The sequence below is a fragment of the Castanea sativa genome, chromosome 10 (assembly GCF_040712315.1).
Source record: "Castanea sativa cultivar Marrone di Chiusa Pesio chromosome 10, ASM4071231v1".
In the NCBI taxonomy this organism is placed as follows: domain Eukaryota; kingdom Viridiplantae; phylum Streptophyta; class Magnoliopsida; order Fagales; family Fagaceae; genus Castanea; species Castanea sativa.
Window position 1 is genome coordinate 34,207,066 of NC_134022.1, and position 19,319 is coordinate 34,226,384.

The following is a 19,319-nucleotide window of genomic DNA, read 5'->3' on the forward strand; positions in this document are numbered from 1 at the left end:
TATTCTTTGATGAGTAATCATGTACCAGAGAAACTTACCAACTCCTACACCGAAAACACAATTCTCATAATTTAGGCGCAGTTTGTGTTGCCTAAGTATTTCAAATATCTGGAGTAAATCACCTACATGCTTCTGATCCTCCTTACTTTTCACTACCATATCATCAATGTATACTTCCACTGTACCTTTTATCTTCTCTCTAAACATCCTAGTCATCATCCTCTGATAAATGGCTCCGACATTCTTTAGGTCGAAAGGCATTACCGCATAGTGATAATTTGCTTCTGAAGATATAAATGACGTTTTCTCCTGATCTTCGGCAACCAAGGCAATTTGATGATAACCCTGAAAAGCATCCAAAAAACTTATCTTGGGATGTCCACAAGTTGCATATACTAACTGATCAATATTCAGCATGGAAAATGGGTCCTTTGGACATGCTTGATTTAGGTTGGTAAAATCTACACATACCCTCCATTTACCATTCTTCTTCTTCACCACCACGGTATTAGATAACCACTCTGGGAAGTAAACTTCTTTAATCGCCCCGGCCAATTTCAACCTCTCAACCTCCTGCTTTACCGCCTCCATATTTTTCCTAGCCGATCTTTTCGACTTTTGCTTCTTCAAGGGAAATACCGGATCCACATGAAGCTTGTGGGTAATGAATTCAAGATCCATACCAGGCACGTTGTATGGACTCCACGCAAAAACATCAATATTTTGTACTAATAACAACAACACATTCACCCTATCTTCATGCTCCAAACTAGTTCCTATACAAAAACTCCTATCCTCATAAGGAAGTATATCACATCCTCGGCAATGTCAGCTCCCTTGCCCTTGAGGGGCTCTTGTAATTTCTGCAAGCGATCATGTTAGGCAAACTCCTTCTGCTTGATCTCTCTGTTCATAGCCGCTACTAGACATTGCGTCGCTACCTGCTGATCCCCCCTTACCATGGCAACACCGTGTTTGGTATGGAACCTCACCTTAACATGCAAGGTGGACGAGATAGATCCCATTGCCTGAATCCACGGTCTGCCGAGGATCACCGTGTATGAAGAAAATGAGCAAATCATAATGAAATTCACCGTCACCTCTTTCCCTACCATATTCACCGGAAGTGAAATCTACCCATCCGAAATTACCATTCTTCCATCAAATCCCACTAGAGGGGTAACATACTTAGAGAGATCTTCTGCCTTCAATCCCAATCCTTTGAAGAGATCGGGATACATTACCTCAGCCCCACTTCCCTAGTCCATTTATTCGAGCAGTGACCACAAGCGCATCATCAAGTGGCTAGGTTGTTCCTTCTAAATCATCATCACCAAAAGCAATGGGTTCTCGGGTAAATTTTATCTTCTTTCCAAACCGAGCATCTTCCCCATCATTTTTTATTGACACCACAGTTAACACTCCATTTCGCTGACTCACACTAGTACCCATTGATGCTACATGAATAACCTCGATCACACCCAGTGGGGTGGAAGGGCATTCCCCCATGACCTTGAAGCTTGTTCAGAAGCTCCATTCTCTGGGTCCACAAATCAGATGTCCGGACTTAACTAGTTGCTTCAAATGATCCTTAAACACCCTGCACTGTTCTGTAGTGTGCTCCTTGTACCAGTGGTAAGTGCAGTATAAGATTTGGTTTCTTCTTATTGGGTCTCCCCCCATTTTGCTCAACCAGTGAAAGTAAGGCTCGTTTTATATTCGTTCCGAAATCTTGTGCACGGGCTCCTTGAACGCCACATTGATTTGCCCAGATTGAGCATTAGGCTCCTGAATTCTCAACTCCTTCTTAGGTCTCAACTAGAGGCCCCGTAGCCAAGACTCCTTTGAGTATTGCGATGTGACTGGTGTTTTTCTTTACTTTGTTGCCGATCATCTTCCAGCCTTTTATATTCCTCAATACGCCTTATGAGCTGTCGCATATTCTCGGTGGATCTCATCTTCAATGACTCCCGTAGCTCCGAATTCTCTAGCAGACCCAACCTGAAAGTACTAGCGGCCACCTTCTCATTACCCCCATTGATCTCATTGTACAACTTCGAATACCTATTAGCATAACTCCGAAGAGTTTCCCCTACTCCCATCTTCATAGAGAGCAAAACGTCCACCAGCTGTGGCACCCGGCTGCATGTCATAAACCGAGCACCAAACTCTTGAATCAATTCCCCAAAATTTTGAATTGACCCCTTCCTTAATCGGTTAAACCACCTTAAAGCTGTAGGCCCGAGACTGGAAGGAAATACTTTACACATGAGCACGTCGTTTTAGTTATAAAGAGACATCATTTAAATATAATGACTAACATGCTCAACAAGATCTGTCTTCTCGTCGTATGAAATAAATGGTGGCCTACTGAATCTCCTCAGCATCTACACATGTTCGATCTCATCTGAGAAAGGTGACCGAGCTGCCCTGCGAAACGCACGACTCATGGCATCCATTGTTGCACTCCGGTGCCTATGCCGTTCAGGGGAGACCGAATCCCTAACAGAAAAATCCCGTGATCTTTCCCTTGATCGGCGGGAGCCAGATCGACAAGATGCTTCTCTATGACTATCCCTAACACTCTCAGACCCCTCAAGGGATTCTCCTCGGTTTCTTTTTCGACACCTACCCCGCACCTCTAATTCCAAATCCCTGACTTGTCTGAGTAGGCGCTCCAAATTTGATCTCGTCGGTCATGATAATATTGCTTGGAGGCCTCAAATGCTGACCGTTACATTTACGATGACCCCTCTCTTGATTTAAAGAGTTCCTTGCCCCGCTCGTGCCTTCGGTCTCCGTTCCTCTTTTGTCTCCTTTCTCGCCAGCTCAAGCTCCAGGACGAGCCCCCAAAGTTGCTACCAGCAAAGCATCCTGAATGATGGCCAGACATGCTTTCTCAACCTGCTTCTGTTGGAACTATGGCTTCGTAGGAGATTTCCACAAACGACACCAATTGTGTGTGCCCAATTTCAAATTAATGGGCTGACCGAGCTATTGGGCTCACAATTTATTTAGTACTGTGGGTTAATGGATTTCCTACAATGGGTAATTCCTTTTAGTAAATTGAGGGCCACCAAGATAGATTATCTCCCTTGCCGAGCACACTGGCAGTAGATATCCTCACTCAATTTCTCTTTCTTCTTCAATCCTCTCCCTCAATTGTCCAACCTACTTTTCTCCTCCCTTTCTCTTATATATAGCATCTTCATAGTGGGTAAATAATGATTACTTTCTGATGTCACTCCTGTGGGAGGGGCCTGTTTTGATTATTCTTAACAGGAGGGCCCCCACCTTGGGAACAGGAGCTTGGCATTGGAACTAGAGTTAGACGCCAGATAATGCTCGACATTAATGTTCCCTAATGCGCTACTTGTGTACCGAAGTTCAACCGAGCAATCAGCGGTACCGAGGTTCAATTGTCTTATTGTCCATTGAAGTTCTGAACGGTGGGTTGGCATCCTTGGGCCGTTCAATACTAACTGTAAGGGATATCGGGCCCAACTGCGGGTACTGTTCATAGGTTGCTCGGGCTTTGGCCCAAGAATAAATGGGCCTCTAGCCGTATTCTGTACAGTTATAATTTCTAAGAAATTTGTGTTATTCGTTATTGAATTTTCATCCAAAACACACTCATACACCCAAAAAAAAAAAAATTTCTTTGAAGAATACTTACATGCCTTTTTAATGAAATTAAGCAAGGATTGTACACAAATCTTTTGCACCTCCAAGAAGCAAGTTTGGCCAAAAAACTTGTCGGTACTTGTACCCCAAAAAAAAAAAACCCCTTTTTTTGCCCAACTTGGGCCTGTGAAAGCAAACTTCAGTTCCACCTATTCTTCTTCTTATTATATGTGTAAAAAACTCATTATTATTATTATTTTAATTTAAATTTTAACCTTTTTTTTTTTGCTGAATAATTTAAATTTAACTTTTAGCAACATCTTTTATTTATGTTTGCATGTGATTCTTGGGTACGAGATAGTCTGACACTCTGACTACCAGTTAATTAAGAAAAATAAAAACAATTTTTTGTCTTGGCGTCCAGGGATAACTACATAGTGATCTATATATAGTGAACTTAACACGACTTTTATTCATCAAAAAATAATAATAACATCTCCTTACTCCTTCATTGCACAGAAGTTTTGCCATAACAACCTACAATATAAAAAAAGAAGATCATCTCTTTTTTCTAAGCAAAAGGAAACTCTCCTCAAACTTCCCTTTGAACTTTTCGTTCTTTATTTTATAGTTTTATACTAATGTCCAAAAAAAAAAAAAAAAAAAGTTATAGCAATGAAACAGTGGAGCTGAGTAGTGAGCCGGACCAGCTGAGCTGAGCCGAGCCGTTTGAACAAAAAGTAGTCTTCAACTGATCGAAGTCATACGTGGGCGTGGCACACACACTTGGAGGAAAAGTGAGAGAGTATATACCAAACATGTGCGAGGATCACACACACGTGTGCGGAAAGGAAAAAGGTGTTTTGATAGGTGGGGGGTAGGAAGGAGTCTCTGAGAGGGTGCACGAAGTGGAAGTGGTAGGTGGTGAATTTGACTGGATCGAGTCAGAGGAGATGAGGAGTAGTAGCACTGTAGTAATGTTACCTTTGAAATTGTTTCCTTGCTATTTGTCTTTTGTAAAACGACTCCTTTTTTTAAAAAATTGATTAAAAAATTATAGATAAATATACCATTTTATTTGTTACACTATAAGGTCATTGTTAATTTTGTATTTATATTTTGACCACGTTTAAGTTGGTCTATATTATTTTTAATTTGTCATTAATTTGGTCTTTATCGCCAACTTACTAATAAAAAATGCTTACATGATGGTATACAATGTGTTCAGTTGACACACTTAAAATGTACATATAACTAATAAATTAGTAATAATAAATTAGTAAATGTAAAAAAGAATGCAAAATCACGTTTAAATTGAAAAAAATAATTAAGGAATATTCTCAACTTGCACTTTCTTAATTGCCAAACACACTCAAACAAACAAACAAAAAATCAAATTTACCGATCTTCAACTTTGGTAAACATCAAAATCAACCAAAATTATGGGTAAAGTGGTACTTCATGGTAGTAACTTGACTAGATAGAAGAGTTAATTGAGACTATGTTTGGTTTGACCGAAATTGATTTCCTGAAAAACATTTTTCGCATTTCTAGGTGTTTAAGGCGATTGAAATTGTTGGTAAATCGGATTTTAAGGGCACTTCTGGCGAATTGGTTTATGTTTTCATTTTTCATAAACCATTTTCCATCTTATCCAAAACTCATCAACCGAACCTCCACCTCTCATTGTCTGCCACTTGTCACTAACATCCCCAACCTCTAGTGGCCGCTGCTGGTCCCCAATCACAAATTTTTTAAATCTGAAATTATACTTTTTTTTTTTAATTATATATATGCTTGGAAGATGAGAAAATGTGGCAAAGTAATTTTTATTTTTTTTTTAAAAAAACATATTTTCTATTGCATTTTCATGATTGCAACTAAATACTTTAAAATATTTTACGATCGAAAAATATTTTTCATTAAACCAAAAACAACCTGAATCTGGGCTCTTTCTCTATTTGGTAAGATGTCTTTTCACTATTTTTGGGTGACTTGACTCAATGGTGGGGGGATGGGTTACAACTAAGGTTTTGTGGTAGTTTGCGGCGAAGTTGTGTTGTGATTTCTTTGGAGATTGATGGTGACAACAAGGTATTGTATTTTTTGTTTTTTTATAACTAAATTTTTTAATAGTTTTTAATATTAAAAAACTATTTTTTAATGTTTAACAGGAATTATGGTTTATGGATGGAAAAAGAAAAACTAACAATGATTGCAAATACAGAATTAGAGCATTAGTATTCAAGCTTGTGAAAGGATTTTTAATGTTCGGGGGTTGCTAAGATAGCATTTTGGGAGTATTTAGAGTATTAGCAATGGGGGGTGTAAACCCCCCCAAGTTGCTATTTTACCCACCAAATCCATCAAAGCAAGCTCCAGTTGGGTTGGTATATCTAAAAAAAATTTAACTAAAATTTTTAGTAGTTTTTAATATTAAAAAACTATTTTTAATGTTTAACAGGAATTATGGTTTATGGGTGGAAAAAGAAAAACTAACAATGATTGCAAATACAGAATTAGAGCATTAGCATTTAAGGTTGTGAAAGGATTTTCAATGTTCAGGGGTTGCTAAGATAGCATTTTGGGAGTATTTAGAGTATTAGCAATGGGGGTGTAAAACCCCCCAAGTTGCTATTTTACCCACCAAATCCATAAATACAAGCTCCAGTTGGGTTGGTATATCTAAAAAAATTTGCAACCCAGCTACAGTAAGAGCACTAGCATTCGAGATGCCAAAAAAGTTATATTTTACACCCTAAAAACCTACTTTACCTATTTTACTATCTTATTTTATAACTCACCCAACACTTCAGTTTTTATTTTTACATACAACTTATTAAAATAATATATACTATACCAACAAATAATATCAACAAAACAATTCTCACTTCTCGTTTTTTTTTTTTTTTTTTTCTTTTTGTCTCTTCCTGTCTCACTATTTTTTTTTCTTTCTTTTCTAATCTGCTACTGCCTACTAGTCTTCCCCTCTTCTCCATGCTCCCAACAACAAACCCATTTAGGGATGGCAATGGGGCGGGGCGAGGCGGAGTCGAAGGATGGGATCTTCGCCCCCGCCCCGCATGGATTTTTCTTGCCCCATTCTCGCCCCACCCCGCATGACGGGGAAAATTTCTTGCCCCATCCTCGCCCTTTAAGGCCCCACGAAGCCCCGTCCTACATCGTAAAACTTTATTTCTTGTTAATTTTCCCTACAACTATTACCATTTTTTAAATAAAATGACATGTTTCAATAATAAAAATATACTTGAAATTATAAATAAATTTATCCTATCAAATCAAACTAATTTTTAGCAAAAACTAAATAATATTACCTAAATGTTTAACAAGACAATATCACAACAAAAATCTCATAGTCAAAAAAAATAATCCAAACTCCTAATACATAACAAAATAAAAATTGCCTAATTCTTCAAAAAGAATCTCCACTTCTTCCATCATTGTGACACCACTTTCTTCTTCATCATCATAATCATCCAGGATATTTTGGAATCTATCTTCAATTCCATCTATGGTAGATGAAGAACCTAAAAAAAAGATTAAATAAATTCAATCAAACAATTGAAAAATATAATAAAGAATGCAACAACATAAATCATTGCATAATTAAACTAGTAAATTTAATTACCATTAATTTCAGCCCATAACCAATTTTGAGCACACATTAATGCTTTCACAATCTTTTGATGAAGTTTACTGTGATGTGGAGTTAACAATCGACGACTTGTGCTAAATGATGACTCTGAGGCAACAGTTGACACTGGAATGGCAAGGATATCCCTTGCAATACATTGCAAAGTAGGATACTTTGGCCCATTAGATTTCCACCATGCCAAAATATCAAAATTCACATTTCTTGGCATTAAATCATCCTCAAGGTAATGGTCCAACTCCAATTTAATATTCCAACCCCCCTTTTTTTTTACTAAGATATCTTTCAAAGTCCATAAAGGAGTCATCAACTTGCAAATCCTCTCCCACACAAGGGCCATGAGTACCTTCCCTACCCATTCTCCCAGAACTGTAGTCACGAATCATTTCATAACAACTATCTCTAACCCTTTGAATTTCATTATCAGCTTCATCACCATAAATTATTGGAAAATAATATTCTAACAATTCAATCTTATATCTTGGGTCAAATATGGTTGCCACGGCCATAACACCATGAATCACATTCCAATAACAATCAAATATTTCCAACATTTTAAATGCCATACTCCTAATCACATCATTTGCGCTTGTAAACCAAGAATTTAAAGCTATTTTTATTTCACACACCTTAGGAAAGAAAAGATTAGCTGTAGGGTATGAGGTACCTGAAAATAGCTCTGTAACCTTGTGAAACACTGCCAATCTCTCACATATATTACTTGCCATCTCCCATTCTTTCTCCGTTGGAATGCACTTATAAGATGACTCACATATGTTCAATCGATAAAAGACATTTTGATACTTTATTGCAATAGAAAGCATGAGATAGGTAGAGTTCCAACGAGTCTTACAATCAAGGGCTAGTTCTTTGGTACATTCAACATGTGCTTGTCGGGCTGTCTCTTCAAACTTTTGCCTTCTCTTTGTTGACGCAGTCCAAAATCCCACAATTTTCGAACATTTTCAATGCGTGATCCAATTACATCCAAATCATCCTAAACAATCAAATTAAGAACATGTGTTGCACAACGCATATGCAACATTGACCCACGCATAATAAGTGCACCATGTTGAAGCTTATCTAAGATAATTTTTATAATTGCATCATTGGTACTGCAATTGTCCATAGTCACAGTAGATAACTTCCTATCAATATTCCACTCCAACAAAGTATCTAGAAGGACACTAGAAAACACTTCTTTCGTATGTAGAGGTGGCACATAAATAAACCTTAAATGAGAAATTTAAATAATTAGAACCAACAATGATATAAGTTCATAAAACATTTGAAAAGAATTTAATTGAAACATAAAAATTAATATATACTATAAAAAAAGTACCTCATAACTCGGCTTTGTAATCTCCACAAACCATCAATGAAGTGTGCTGTTACAACCATAAACCCTCGCTTTTTGTTTTGTGAAGTCCACATATCAGCGGTAATAGAAATTCTACCCTGATTCTTATCAATTTCATGTTTTAATTTCTCCCTTTCTTTCTCATAGATGTTCAAAATGTTCTTCTTGATTGTATTCCTAGAAACCATCCCGAACAATGGTTGAAGATAAGTTTAATATTTTCTAAAACCAATGTGGTCAACTATAGAGAGGGTATACTCATGCAAGATGATCATACGAGCAAGTTCATTTCTTGATACATTTTGATCAAAATTATAAGCATTCACACCTGCCATTGAATCTACTTTATTTTGATATCTCGCCAAATTTTTTTGATTCATATCCCTAATGTCTTGAAACTTTTTCCTTGGACATATTTTCACGTGGTCATGCAAATGTTTAGTGCCATAATTGGACCCCTTTACTAGCAATTTCTTACAATAATTGCACTCAGCCTTGTCTTTATCATCAACTCTCTTTCTCTTAAAATGATTCCAAACAATTGATTTGTACTTCCCCTCTTCTTGAATTATTTCATTGCTAGGCTGGACTGTCTGGACATCGTTTGGCATATTCAATAGAGGTGATGATGGGGTTGCATTATCTTCATCTACTATCAAAGGAAATTGATTGCTGCCAGATGGATTGGAGCTACCAATGTTTTCACGTGAAGTCATTTTTTCCTTGATATTAATATAGCAACTTAGTAATGGACAAACTATATTTCTCCAACAAAGATAATATAAAATAATGGGTACAAAAAAAAAATTAAAACAAATCTCCTTGGCAATGTCGTTAAACAATTAAATTATATTTAGCAACGTCGTTAAACAATTAAATTAAAAATCATAGCACCGGCAGCACATACACAAATGGGAATTCATATTTCATTGGCCTAAAAAACACTAAAACAAATCTCCTTTATACTAAGTAGTGTGCATTATTTAATTCCTCCCATTTTGTGACTATTTCATAGAGAATGGGACAAAGTCTCAAACCTATACCTTATATTTTTTTAATAAAAATACAGAAAACAAAACTAAATTGTATATAATTTTTGTGTGGAGAACAAGAACAATCAGCTAGAGCTAATACATGATTGATGCCATCATGTCGGCAATCAAACCAATAGGGAAACATATTCCTCACGTTCTCCATTCACCACCTCATATTTCTAATATGAAATTCAAAAACAAAAACCCAGCTCATAAAATAGATATGGATTTTGACAAGCATAAAGAAGTAGTGTTGTTAAGCAAAGTGAAATCCCAATGGGAATTTCAAGTGTTAAGAGAAAAGGGGGTGTGTGTAATTGGGTAACAGAACCACGGCATACTTGATTGCCTATGAATGTGAATATGACGGCGTACCTTATAATATGACAGCCAAATGCCCACACAAAATTACAAAAACAATGACACAGACATAGACAATTAGAGCCTCAGACCCGTACCTCAGTAAAAAAAAATTATATTATGTTGATGATGAAAAGTAAATTGAGAAAGTCGCACGAATGATGAATGAAATTAGTAATTCAATAGTATATAAATTTGTTTCTAACAAAGACAAAAAAAAAAACGTTAAAATTAGTACCTTATTTCCAACTTTGATAGAGAGAAAAAAGAGGTAGAGCCACCTTAGGTAAAATAAAATAAGCTGATGATATTTTTGTTTAAATAGTAGGGTTTTAGAGTATGAAAAAATTACAATTTAACCCTTATTAATGAGGGGAGGAGCGGGGTGGGTCTAAAAAGTGTAAACCCATTCCCGCCCCGCCCGTCCCGTAGTGCGGGTCTAAAATCTCGCCCCATCCCCACCCCACCACCTTTGCGGGGCGGGAAAAATCCGCACGGGGCGAAGCGGGGAGGGGCGGGTCAAGCAAGGCGGGGCAAAATTGCCATCTCTGTTACCCATTCATGCCAAAATCAATAAGCATCCAAACCCAAAATAAACACATACCCATACCAAAATCACCCAAAACAACAACAACAAACCCAAATCAGATGCACCCAAAACCACCGAACCCACCACAATACCGTCCCTGCACCACCACAACAAACCCAACGCTGCCAATAACCAAATCTAAATCCAACCAAAAACCCAAATCCAAACACAAACCATCGTGAAACTCATACCCATCAAACCCAAGACCCACGATGAGCTGCTACCCACGACCCCACGACTACCCACGGTTACCCACGACCCCACAAACCCTATACCACCCACGTCTCCACCCACCCAAAGCCGATATTGAGAGAGAGAGAGAGAGAGAGAGAGAGATCACTAGGTTGCTAAGATGGGAGAGAGGAGAGCAACAGAAACATTGGGCAAGAAAGAGGCAAAGAAAAGAGAGAGAAAGAGAGGGAGAGTGAATGTTTTTTTATTAAAGGGGAGAGAAAAAATTATTGTATGTAATACAATATTATATTTAGTTTTAAGAACCTGCTATAGTGAGATTGTGTATATACAATCTTACTGTAGCCGGTTAGAGCATCCACATCAGTATGTGTAAAAAAAATTTTATTTTGCACATCTAAAACCTACTTTTTCTATTTTACACATCTATTTTTACAAAACACTTACATCAGTTTGTCTATTATATACATTTATTCAAATAAAATATTAATTTCTTTAACACTGTGAACAGTAACCGTGAGAGTGAGGTGAAAAAGGAAATGAGAAAAAGAGAGTGATGAGAGAGAAAAAAAGAATAACAAAATTATTTACACGGTGAACAGTAACCGTGTATATATGCACAGTTACTATTCATTTACAAGACCATTGTGTATACTTAAACATTTTTACAAAGATTGATGTGGGGGTTTTTGAACTAAAATGTGCAAATTTGAGCATTTTTTTATATTTTAGAAAACTATTCACGAGCTGGTATGAATGCTCTTAGTATAAAATTTTAAGAATAGCAACAAGGAGGTTGCAAGCTTTTAAGAACTTGGTTGGCAAAATAGCAACTAAAGGGTGTTTGCAAAATAGCAAAAGTTGTATAAATAGTAAATATAACCTCACTGTAGCAGTTACTTGGCTTATTTAATTATTTTTTTGCTTCTCACTTTCCCCTCTCTCCTTCTCTCATTGGCTGCCTCATTTATTGTATCCTTTTTGTTCGTTTGTCCTTTATCTCCTCTCCTTTTTCTCTCTCTCTCTCAGTAGCGTTTATATTATTTATTTGGTAGTTATATTATTTTATTAGGTTGTATATAGAAATAAAAACTGAAATATTTGATGTATTATAATATAAGTTGATAAAATAAATAAAGTGTTATTCAAAGTTGTAAAATAAGTTTTTTTTTTTGCATCTTCAGATGCTAGTGTTCTTACAGTCTTGGATATTAATGCTCTTAAGAGACCGCGAGAAAAATAAAAACGTATGGGATCAAAATGACAATTAACCAAACTTAAAGTTATTATTTGTATTTTTGTAAAATATAACACACACACACAAAAAAAAAAAAAAAAAGGGGAAAAATATTTCGGCTCGTTTGAAACTCGGCTTCACGCCAGCTCAAATAATTTGCTTGAGCTGGTAAGTGGCGATTACTTAGTAGGTGAAGAAAAAGAACCCTAAAACTATAATATATCCTAAAAATGCTCTACCAAATTCCGAAATTCCAGAAATGGCCCTGAGCTACCCCCGCCACGTCTCTTCTACCAGACTCCATTTCTATATCCCACGCCCCTCAGCTCTAACCCACATACATTGTACCCAAATCCTTTTTATAAAAACCCCCCTCTATCTCACATTACTCTTCCTATCTCTTCAGCTTCAGGTACAGGTACCCCTCTCAAACAAACACATCTCTCTATCTCTCTAATATTAGAAGCCAACAAAAAAAAACAATGGCTCTGACAAGCAGCAGTGCTAGCAGCGCTGTGATTCCCACCAAATCTTTCATTCAAACACAGTCTTTCATCAAACCCCACCAACCTTCCATTTCTGTCAAGCCCAGATCAGTCCCTTCAATCTCAGCCGTCCACGCCGCTGAGCCTGCAAAGAACCCCATCGTCTCTGACAAAACTCCGAAGCAGCAGATAACGCCGACACCAACGAAGACAACCACAACGACCCACAATGCGGGTTCACAGAAGTGGGCCGTGGATAGCTGGAAGACCAAGAAGGCGCTTCAATTGCCGGAGTACCCGGATCAGAAGGAGCTCAACTCTGTTCTTGACACGCTCGAGGCTTTCCCTCCGATTGTGTTCGCTGGTGAGGCTAGGAGCCTTGAGGAGAAGCTTGCTGAGGCTGCTTTAGGCAACGCTTTTCTTTTACAAGGTGGGGATTGCGCTGAGAGTTTCAAGGAATTCAATGCCAATAACATCCGTGACACCTTCAGGATTCTCCTCCAAATGGGTGTCGTTTTGATGTTCGGTGGTCAAATGCCCGTTGTCAAGGTCCCTTCAAAATCCAAACTTTTTATATATTTTTTAGTGAAATTAAAGTAAATTAAAATCTGGGTTTTTTATAAAAATTTAATCTTTTGCATGAATTCGTGTTTTTACTTTTTATAGGTTGGTAGAATGGCGGGTCAGTTCGCAAAGCCAAGATCAGAGCCGTTTGAGGAGAAGGACGGTGTGAAGCTGCCGAGTTACAGAGGTGACAATGTGAACGGAGATGCTTTCAATGAGAAGTCAAGGATTCCAGACCCACAGAGGTTGATTAGGGCCTATTGTCAATCTGCAGCCACTTTGAACCTTCTCAGAGCCTTTGCTACCGGAGGTTATGCTGCTATGCAGAGGGTGACACAGTGGAATTTGGATTTCACTGAGCACAGCGAGCAGGGAGATAGGTATGTTTATTTTCAGAATTCAGATTCACTTTGGTTCCTTTATTTTACGTTTTTTTGTTTGTTTGTACTTTTTTTCTGGTTCGTTTGGTTGGTCTTGGTTGAATAGTACTTTCTTGGAACTATCTGGGGCAGAGAAGTAAACGATTTTTACACCTAAATTTTAGTTTGTTTGCTCGTTTTGACATGTTTTATATTTTTTTTTCCTGCCGTGTCTGCTTTGATGATCTTCTCTTCTCTATGCTAGTCGTTTAGAACTGATAAAGTGATAAATTTCCAACCATAAAAAACATATCCATCCTTATCACTTGCTGCTTTATTTGGTTGTCGGTTGTTTGTTTTAGGTTATATGCAGAATAACCCTCCTTTGGGAGTAAAATAGTAAAAGCACTAGTCTATTTCTTATTGGTCCGTTCTAAATCTGGGCATTTGGAATCATTTTCACGTGTTTTTTGTCATTTGGAATCAAACAATTTAGATTTTAGATCCATGATATCATCCCATTTTTACCATGTGAATTTATTGTTCCGAAATTATCCAAAGGAAGATTCTGTTGGGTAGTCAATACCTATACTTTAATTGTCTAATGATAATTCATAATTAGATTCCTAAACTATGATGAGCTAAATCAAATTTGGAGATTCAAATTTGGACTGTGTTTAAGCTTGGATTATCTTTTGTGATTAATATTAGGTTGTTAATCATTGCCTTGGTGTGGCAGGTATCGCGAACTAGCTAATCGGGTTGATGAGGCCCTTGGATTCATGTCTGCTGCTGGACTCACAGTTGACCATCCTATCATGACAACAACTGAGTTCTGGACATCACATGAATGCTTGCTTTTGCCATATGAGCAGTCACTTACTAGGATGGATTCAACTTCAGGCCTTTACTATGACTGCTCAGCCCATTTTATCTGGGCTGGGGAACGTACCCGGCAGCTGGATGGTGCCCATGTTGAGTTTCTAAGAGGGGTTGCGAATCCACTAGGCATCAAGGTCACTATACTTTATGTTCTTCTAATTCAGTCACATAAACATTGGTTATATGATGATTTGATACTGACAATACTTAAATTGAATGGGTGAATGAAAACACCCAAGTCAAGTTGATTTGGATGCTGGCCAAGCTGGTTTTATTCGAATTACTAAATTTCACATGGCTCTAGTCCATGATTTGAAGTATTAGTAAGCTCGAAGTCATGTGGATCATTTCTCTAGCACCCACTTTGGGTTGGATGCTGTTTGGTTTTGATATTTGTGTATCAATGTGTGCAAGATTCTTATAGATGTTATTTGATAATAGTATCTGAGGTGAATAACATATAGAGTTGTGCTTGTGCTGCAGGTGAGTGATAAGATGGATCCAAATGAGCTTGTCAAGCTCATTGAGATTTTGAATCCTCAGAACAAACCTGGGAGGATAACAGTGATCACAAGAATGGGAGCTGAAAACATGAGAGTGAAGCTTCCCCATCTAATTAGGGCAGTCCGCAGAGCAGGTCAAATTGTCACATGGGTTAGTGACCCTATGCATGGAAACACCATAAAGGCTCCCTGCGGTCTGAAAACTCGCCCCTTTGATGCCATCAGGGTATGTCCCTCATCATTAACTTCTATTTTATCAGTTGTTTGTTAAAATAACTCTTAAGAGTTGCGTGCTGCAAAGTAATGTTTTACTTATGAACCCACTTAGCTTTATTTTTCATAATTAATTGGAAAAGCCAACATGTTTTAGAATGAGTTTTATATATAAGGGAGAGATGGGGGTTTTTTTTTTTTGGGGGGGGGGTGGGGGGAAGATGAATTATTAAGCATCAAAACTGGAAATGATTAAAAATGTGTTGTTTCCCTGAATTAAATGCAAGAAATTTTATTTTTATTTCTTTTAATTACTTTAAAAATCATAGTAGTTTTCTACCCTTGAAGTCATGTCGTTATCTAGACATTAAACGCATTTTAGTTGCAGCTAATACAATTTCTGTCACAATTTGCTTTTAGAACCAAGGCTTGCACTTCATATAGGGCCAATTCTATTGCTTATTTAGTTGGACAGCCAGCTTTGAAAATTTGGATAATTAGATAGGGAAAATAGTCAATTGTCCTAATAGTGGGCATTCAATCGCTTTAAGCACAAATAACGTCATATCATATCAATGGGCTCATATGAAACAATATAATTTAGGTGTGGTAGGTGGAATAGGGACAACTTGTGCGATACTTTTGGGTGAAATAGTCAATTCAGGTTTCTTAAAAGATATTTTTGTAAATGATGACTTTGGTAGGTGGGTGGTTATGGTTCTCTATAATGGACCTTGAAATTTATTTTGCATTATAAAAATGCTAGATTTTGCCATATAAGATTAAAAACTCGCTTGACTTGAAAACAGTCTAAGTCAGCTTAAGCTATCTAAATGAAGCCATCTAATTGGAGCCAGCCATACCATGGTTAAATTATGCAATGGTTGCACAAAAAAAAAATTGGGGGGATTGGGGAGAAGATAGGGGCTTATTGACAATTGAAACAGTAGAAGTTCTTATTATTAACTGTGTATGAAAAGTTGTTTTAGGCAGTAGAATGCAATTGAACCTTCATTTTATTTGGACAGGCGGAGGTGAGAGCATTCTTCGATGTGCATGATCAAGAAGGAAGTCACCCGGGAGGAGTTCATCTAGAGATGACCGGCCAGAACGTGACAGAGTGCATTGGCGGGTCACGAACGGTGACATTCGATGACCTAAGTTCACGTTACCACACCCACTGTGACCCTAGGCTCAATGCCTCACAATCTCTTGAGCTTGCCTTCATTATTGCTGAGCGCCTAAGAAGGAGGAGGATCACATCCCAGCAAGCTCTTGCCCTCTAGGCTTCTACAGTGAAGCTTTAAGAGCCCACCAATGTGCTCTTTTTCTTACGTTAATAGTGGTTATATTAGCATTAGCACTATCGGATTTTCTGTTATTTATGTTGTGTATTGTGTGTATACTAAAAGGAAGAGTGATGGTTTGAGACTATGAAAACACACTGGAATAAATGGATAACAATATATTTATTCCATAAGAATATAAGATATGATTGCATTTTATTCTTGGTTGTGGGGGCCAAATAGTACGGTCAAAAGTTATTTCAAAGCTAATTTTATATCAGATTTTTCTTATTTGAGATACCATTCAATTGATTCTTGAAAAAATAAACAATATATATTTTGAACCAAAAACTTTATAACTCAATGACATTGTAAGACCCTTCTATAGTATTCAACTTGGTAGGATGACGGTGAATACTGAAATAGTGATATCTTACTTTACGAGAAGGTATCTCATGCATCAGATATATATATATATATTGGAGGGAGTGACCATCAATCTTAAATCATCCTTAAGGTATTTGAGGTGTTGGGTTTTCCTATTGATCAGATTAAGGGTTTTGGAGATGGAGACCCTTTGGAGACTGCTAATTTCTCGGGCTTTTGGGCTCCTGAGAAACTTGAATTTAACTGGCTGGCCAAAAGGATAGGTAGTGATCCTTTCACTATCTATAAAGAATGGGTATAATAGACACATGAAAGGATTTCTTAGGATTACCCTCAGTTTTCAGCAATCTTGCACATGACCATCATGTATAATATCCATTGAATCATTATGTGGTCCTATGCAATCAGCAACAATCTGTTGAACAGGGAATTCTTAGTAAAATGGTGGGATAACCTCAAAATTGATCCAGTCATTAACCAGATAAATAAGGATTTCCCTCCTTTAGTCCACAGAGCCATTACCCAAAAGATAAGGTCTCAGTCTAACCTAGAATCCATCTCAGTCGCTAGAAAATCTAGCAAAGAATTAAAAGATTTTGCCCACCAATTGCTCCTCCAGGCTTCTCAGTTAGAAGAAGAAGAAAAGACTTCTCCCGTCTTTTAAAAAGCAGCTACCAGTCACCGACCATTTGACCCCTTCCAGGATTCTTTAAGATCCCTACGAGGGCCATAATTTGGACAGTTCTTAGACTATTCTGGTAGCATTAGTCACTACTTAGAATAGTTCCAAATAGCTCTAGATTTGGTCACTATTCAGAATAGTACCAGCAGACAAGATACTATTTATGAATGATACCAACCAACACAAAAAGACAAGAATAGTAGCAGCCGACACAAAAAGACAAAAATAAAATTCAAAAGTCTCATTTATTTTCAAGACAAAAGTTTTCACCTTTGGGAAAAACATTTTACCCCCTCTTTTAGAATTTCAGGAATCTTTATAGACATCTAAGCTCCTCCATATATATATATATATATATATATATATATATATATATATATATATATATATATATATATATATATATATTCTCTAAGGAGATCAAATTTCATGAATTGGAGGTTTACCCTTCACTGCTTCCCAAGCTTGGAGATGGTCATTATACACCTTTTGTGGGCTTCATTTGCAGCATTCATTGGGACAGACTTACTCTTCACTTCAAAGAAACTTATTTACAACTTTCTATTCGTCCATGCTATATCACTACGTACAACTACAAAAAGATTTAAGTTTCCGTGATTCCTCCCTCTTGCCTACTTAGAAAGTGACTATGGTCCTTTTAAAAAAGAAGAAGAAAGTGACCATGCTGGAGAATGAATGAAGTGCAGTTCGTGAAGTGGATAGGTCAGGGAGAATGGAGCCATAAGATCCACTTCAAATTAAGAGTAAAAAATGGGCATGGGTCAGTTTGGCCCATTTTCACTGGGCCTATGGGTTGGAATGTTGGTTTAGAGAGAAAACTCTAGCCTATGGCCCAACCTATAGGCAATGCCTGGCTTTAGCATGCTAGACATGTGGTCTAGGTCTAATGGGTTATTCATAGACTTTTAATGAGCCTTTATTGGGCGTTAGGGGGCGTTTTATGGGCTTATAAATTTTAACAGAAAATTATAATTATATTATTTGTCACAAAACACAACATGTCAAATTAAACTATTAAAAATACATAAAAAAAACCATTGACTAATTTATATTGGTTGAAATAAATAAGTGAATTGATATATTCATTATGCATATCAGGACGGTAACAATTGCTTCACTACAAAATGTGAACATCCCAACTAAGTTAGCATCTACACAAATTTGCATCTCTCAATCCATTTGTATATATAAAATAACTTTATTCTAAAAAGTATATATTAAATATAACTTTTACAACTAAATACCAACTATTCATTTCAAAAATAAATAAAATTGAACTACAAAATAAAATGTATAGTGCATAACTAACATAATCACTTAGGCAATTAAGTACGATATCTTAGGAGTCTCTCTACTCTTATGTCACATTTCGAAAATTAGCCCATAGCTTCAAGCACTATGCTAGTTGGCTACTCATGAGCTTCAATAGTAGTAGGTGGGGGCACCATTAGCCCTGTGGGCTGATGGACTACTAGGCCGGGTCGTGGACTTTCTAGTGACATCAAATTAGTAGTTACTTCAAACCTTGATGACAAAACTATTTTAGCTGGCATTTTATGTTAAGGGATCACTTTCATTGAAACGGTTATTGTTGTCGCACCAATAGGATGACTTATAAGAGAAACGCTAACTAGCTTTTGGCACCCACATGAATCTATCCAAATGGATGTCCTTTTGTGCAGTGAGCGGCTTGTCTCGATTGTGGGCCTATTGTGTCTTAAACTATTGGGCTTGGGGCCCACGATCCTCCAAAGCGCAAGGCGTTTATGTTTAACTTGAAATTTGGCAAGGATTGAATTCATGGCCGGTTCTAGAGGTCCATTCCCATCATCATTTTCTATTGTCAAAGCAAGTCTCCCTTCTTACCA

The 19,319-nt window shown here is 37.2% G+C and overlaps 1 protein-coding gene and 1 non-coding gene across 2 annotated transcripts; one reads left to right on the forward strand and one right to left on the reverse strand.

Moving 5' to 3' along the window:
- Nucleotides 1-9,768: 9,768 nt before the first annotated feature.
- Nucleotides 9,769-9,852, reverse strand: LOC142614340 (small nucleolar RNA Z102/R77). Its single transcript, XR_012840417.1, has one exon. It is a non-coding gene; the product is annotated as a small nucleolar RNA Z102/R77 (small nucleolar RNA).
- Nucleotides 9,853-12,365: 2,513 nt separating this feature from the next.
- On the forward strand, nucleotides 12,366-16,580 carry LOC142612679 (phospho-2-dehydro-3-deoxyheptonate aldolase 1, chloroplastic-like). Its single transcript, XM_075784811.1, has 5 exons — nucleotides 12,366-13,103; nucleotides 13,221-13,498; nucleotides 14,217-14,493; nucleotides 14,843-15,088; nucleotides 16,104-16,580. Exons 1-5 carry the CDS (start codon nucleotides 12,552-12,554, stop codon nucleotides 16,359-16,361), a joined length of 1,611 nt encoding a protein of 536 aa, XP_075640926.1. The 5' UTR covers nucleotides 12,366-12,551; the 3' UTR covers nucleotides 16,362-16,580.
- The last annotated feature ends 2,739 nt before the right edge of the window (nucleotides 16,581-19,319 follow it).

What these genes read in the sequence shown, in the direction of transcription:
- LOC142612679 (XM_075784811.1), top strand. Translation starts at nt 12,552, where the DNA reads ATGGCTCTGACAAGCAGCAGTGCTAGCAGCGCTGTGATTCCCACCAAA. An exon ending in CACAGCGAGCAGGGAGATAG is followed by an intron (nt 13,499 to 14,216) that starts GTATGTTTATTT and finishes TTGGTGTGGCAG; the next exon opens with GTATCGCGAACTAGCTAATC. An exon ending in CGAATCCACTAGGCATCAAG is followed by an intron (nt 14,494 to 14,842) that starts GTCACTATACTT and finishes CTTGTGCTGCAG; the next exon opens with GTGAGTGATAAGATGGATCC.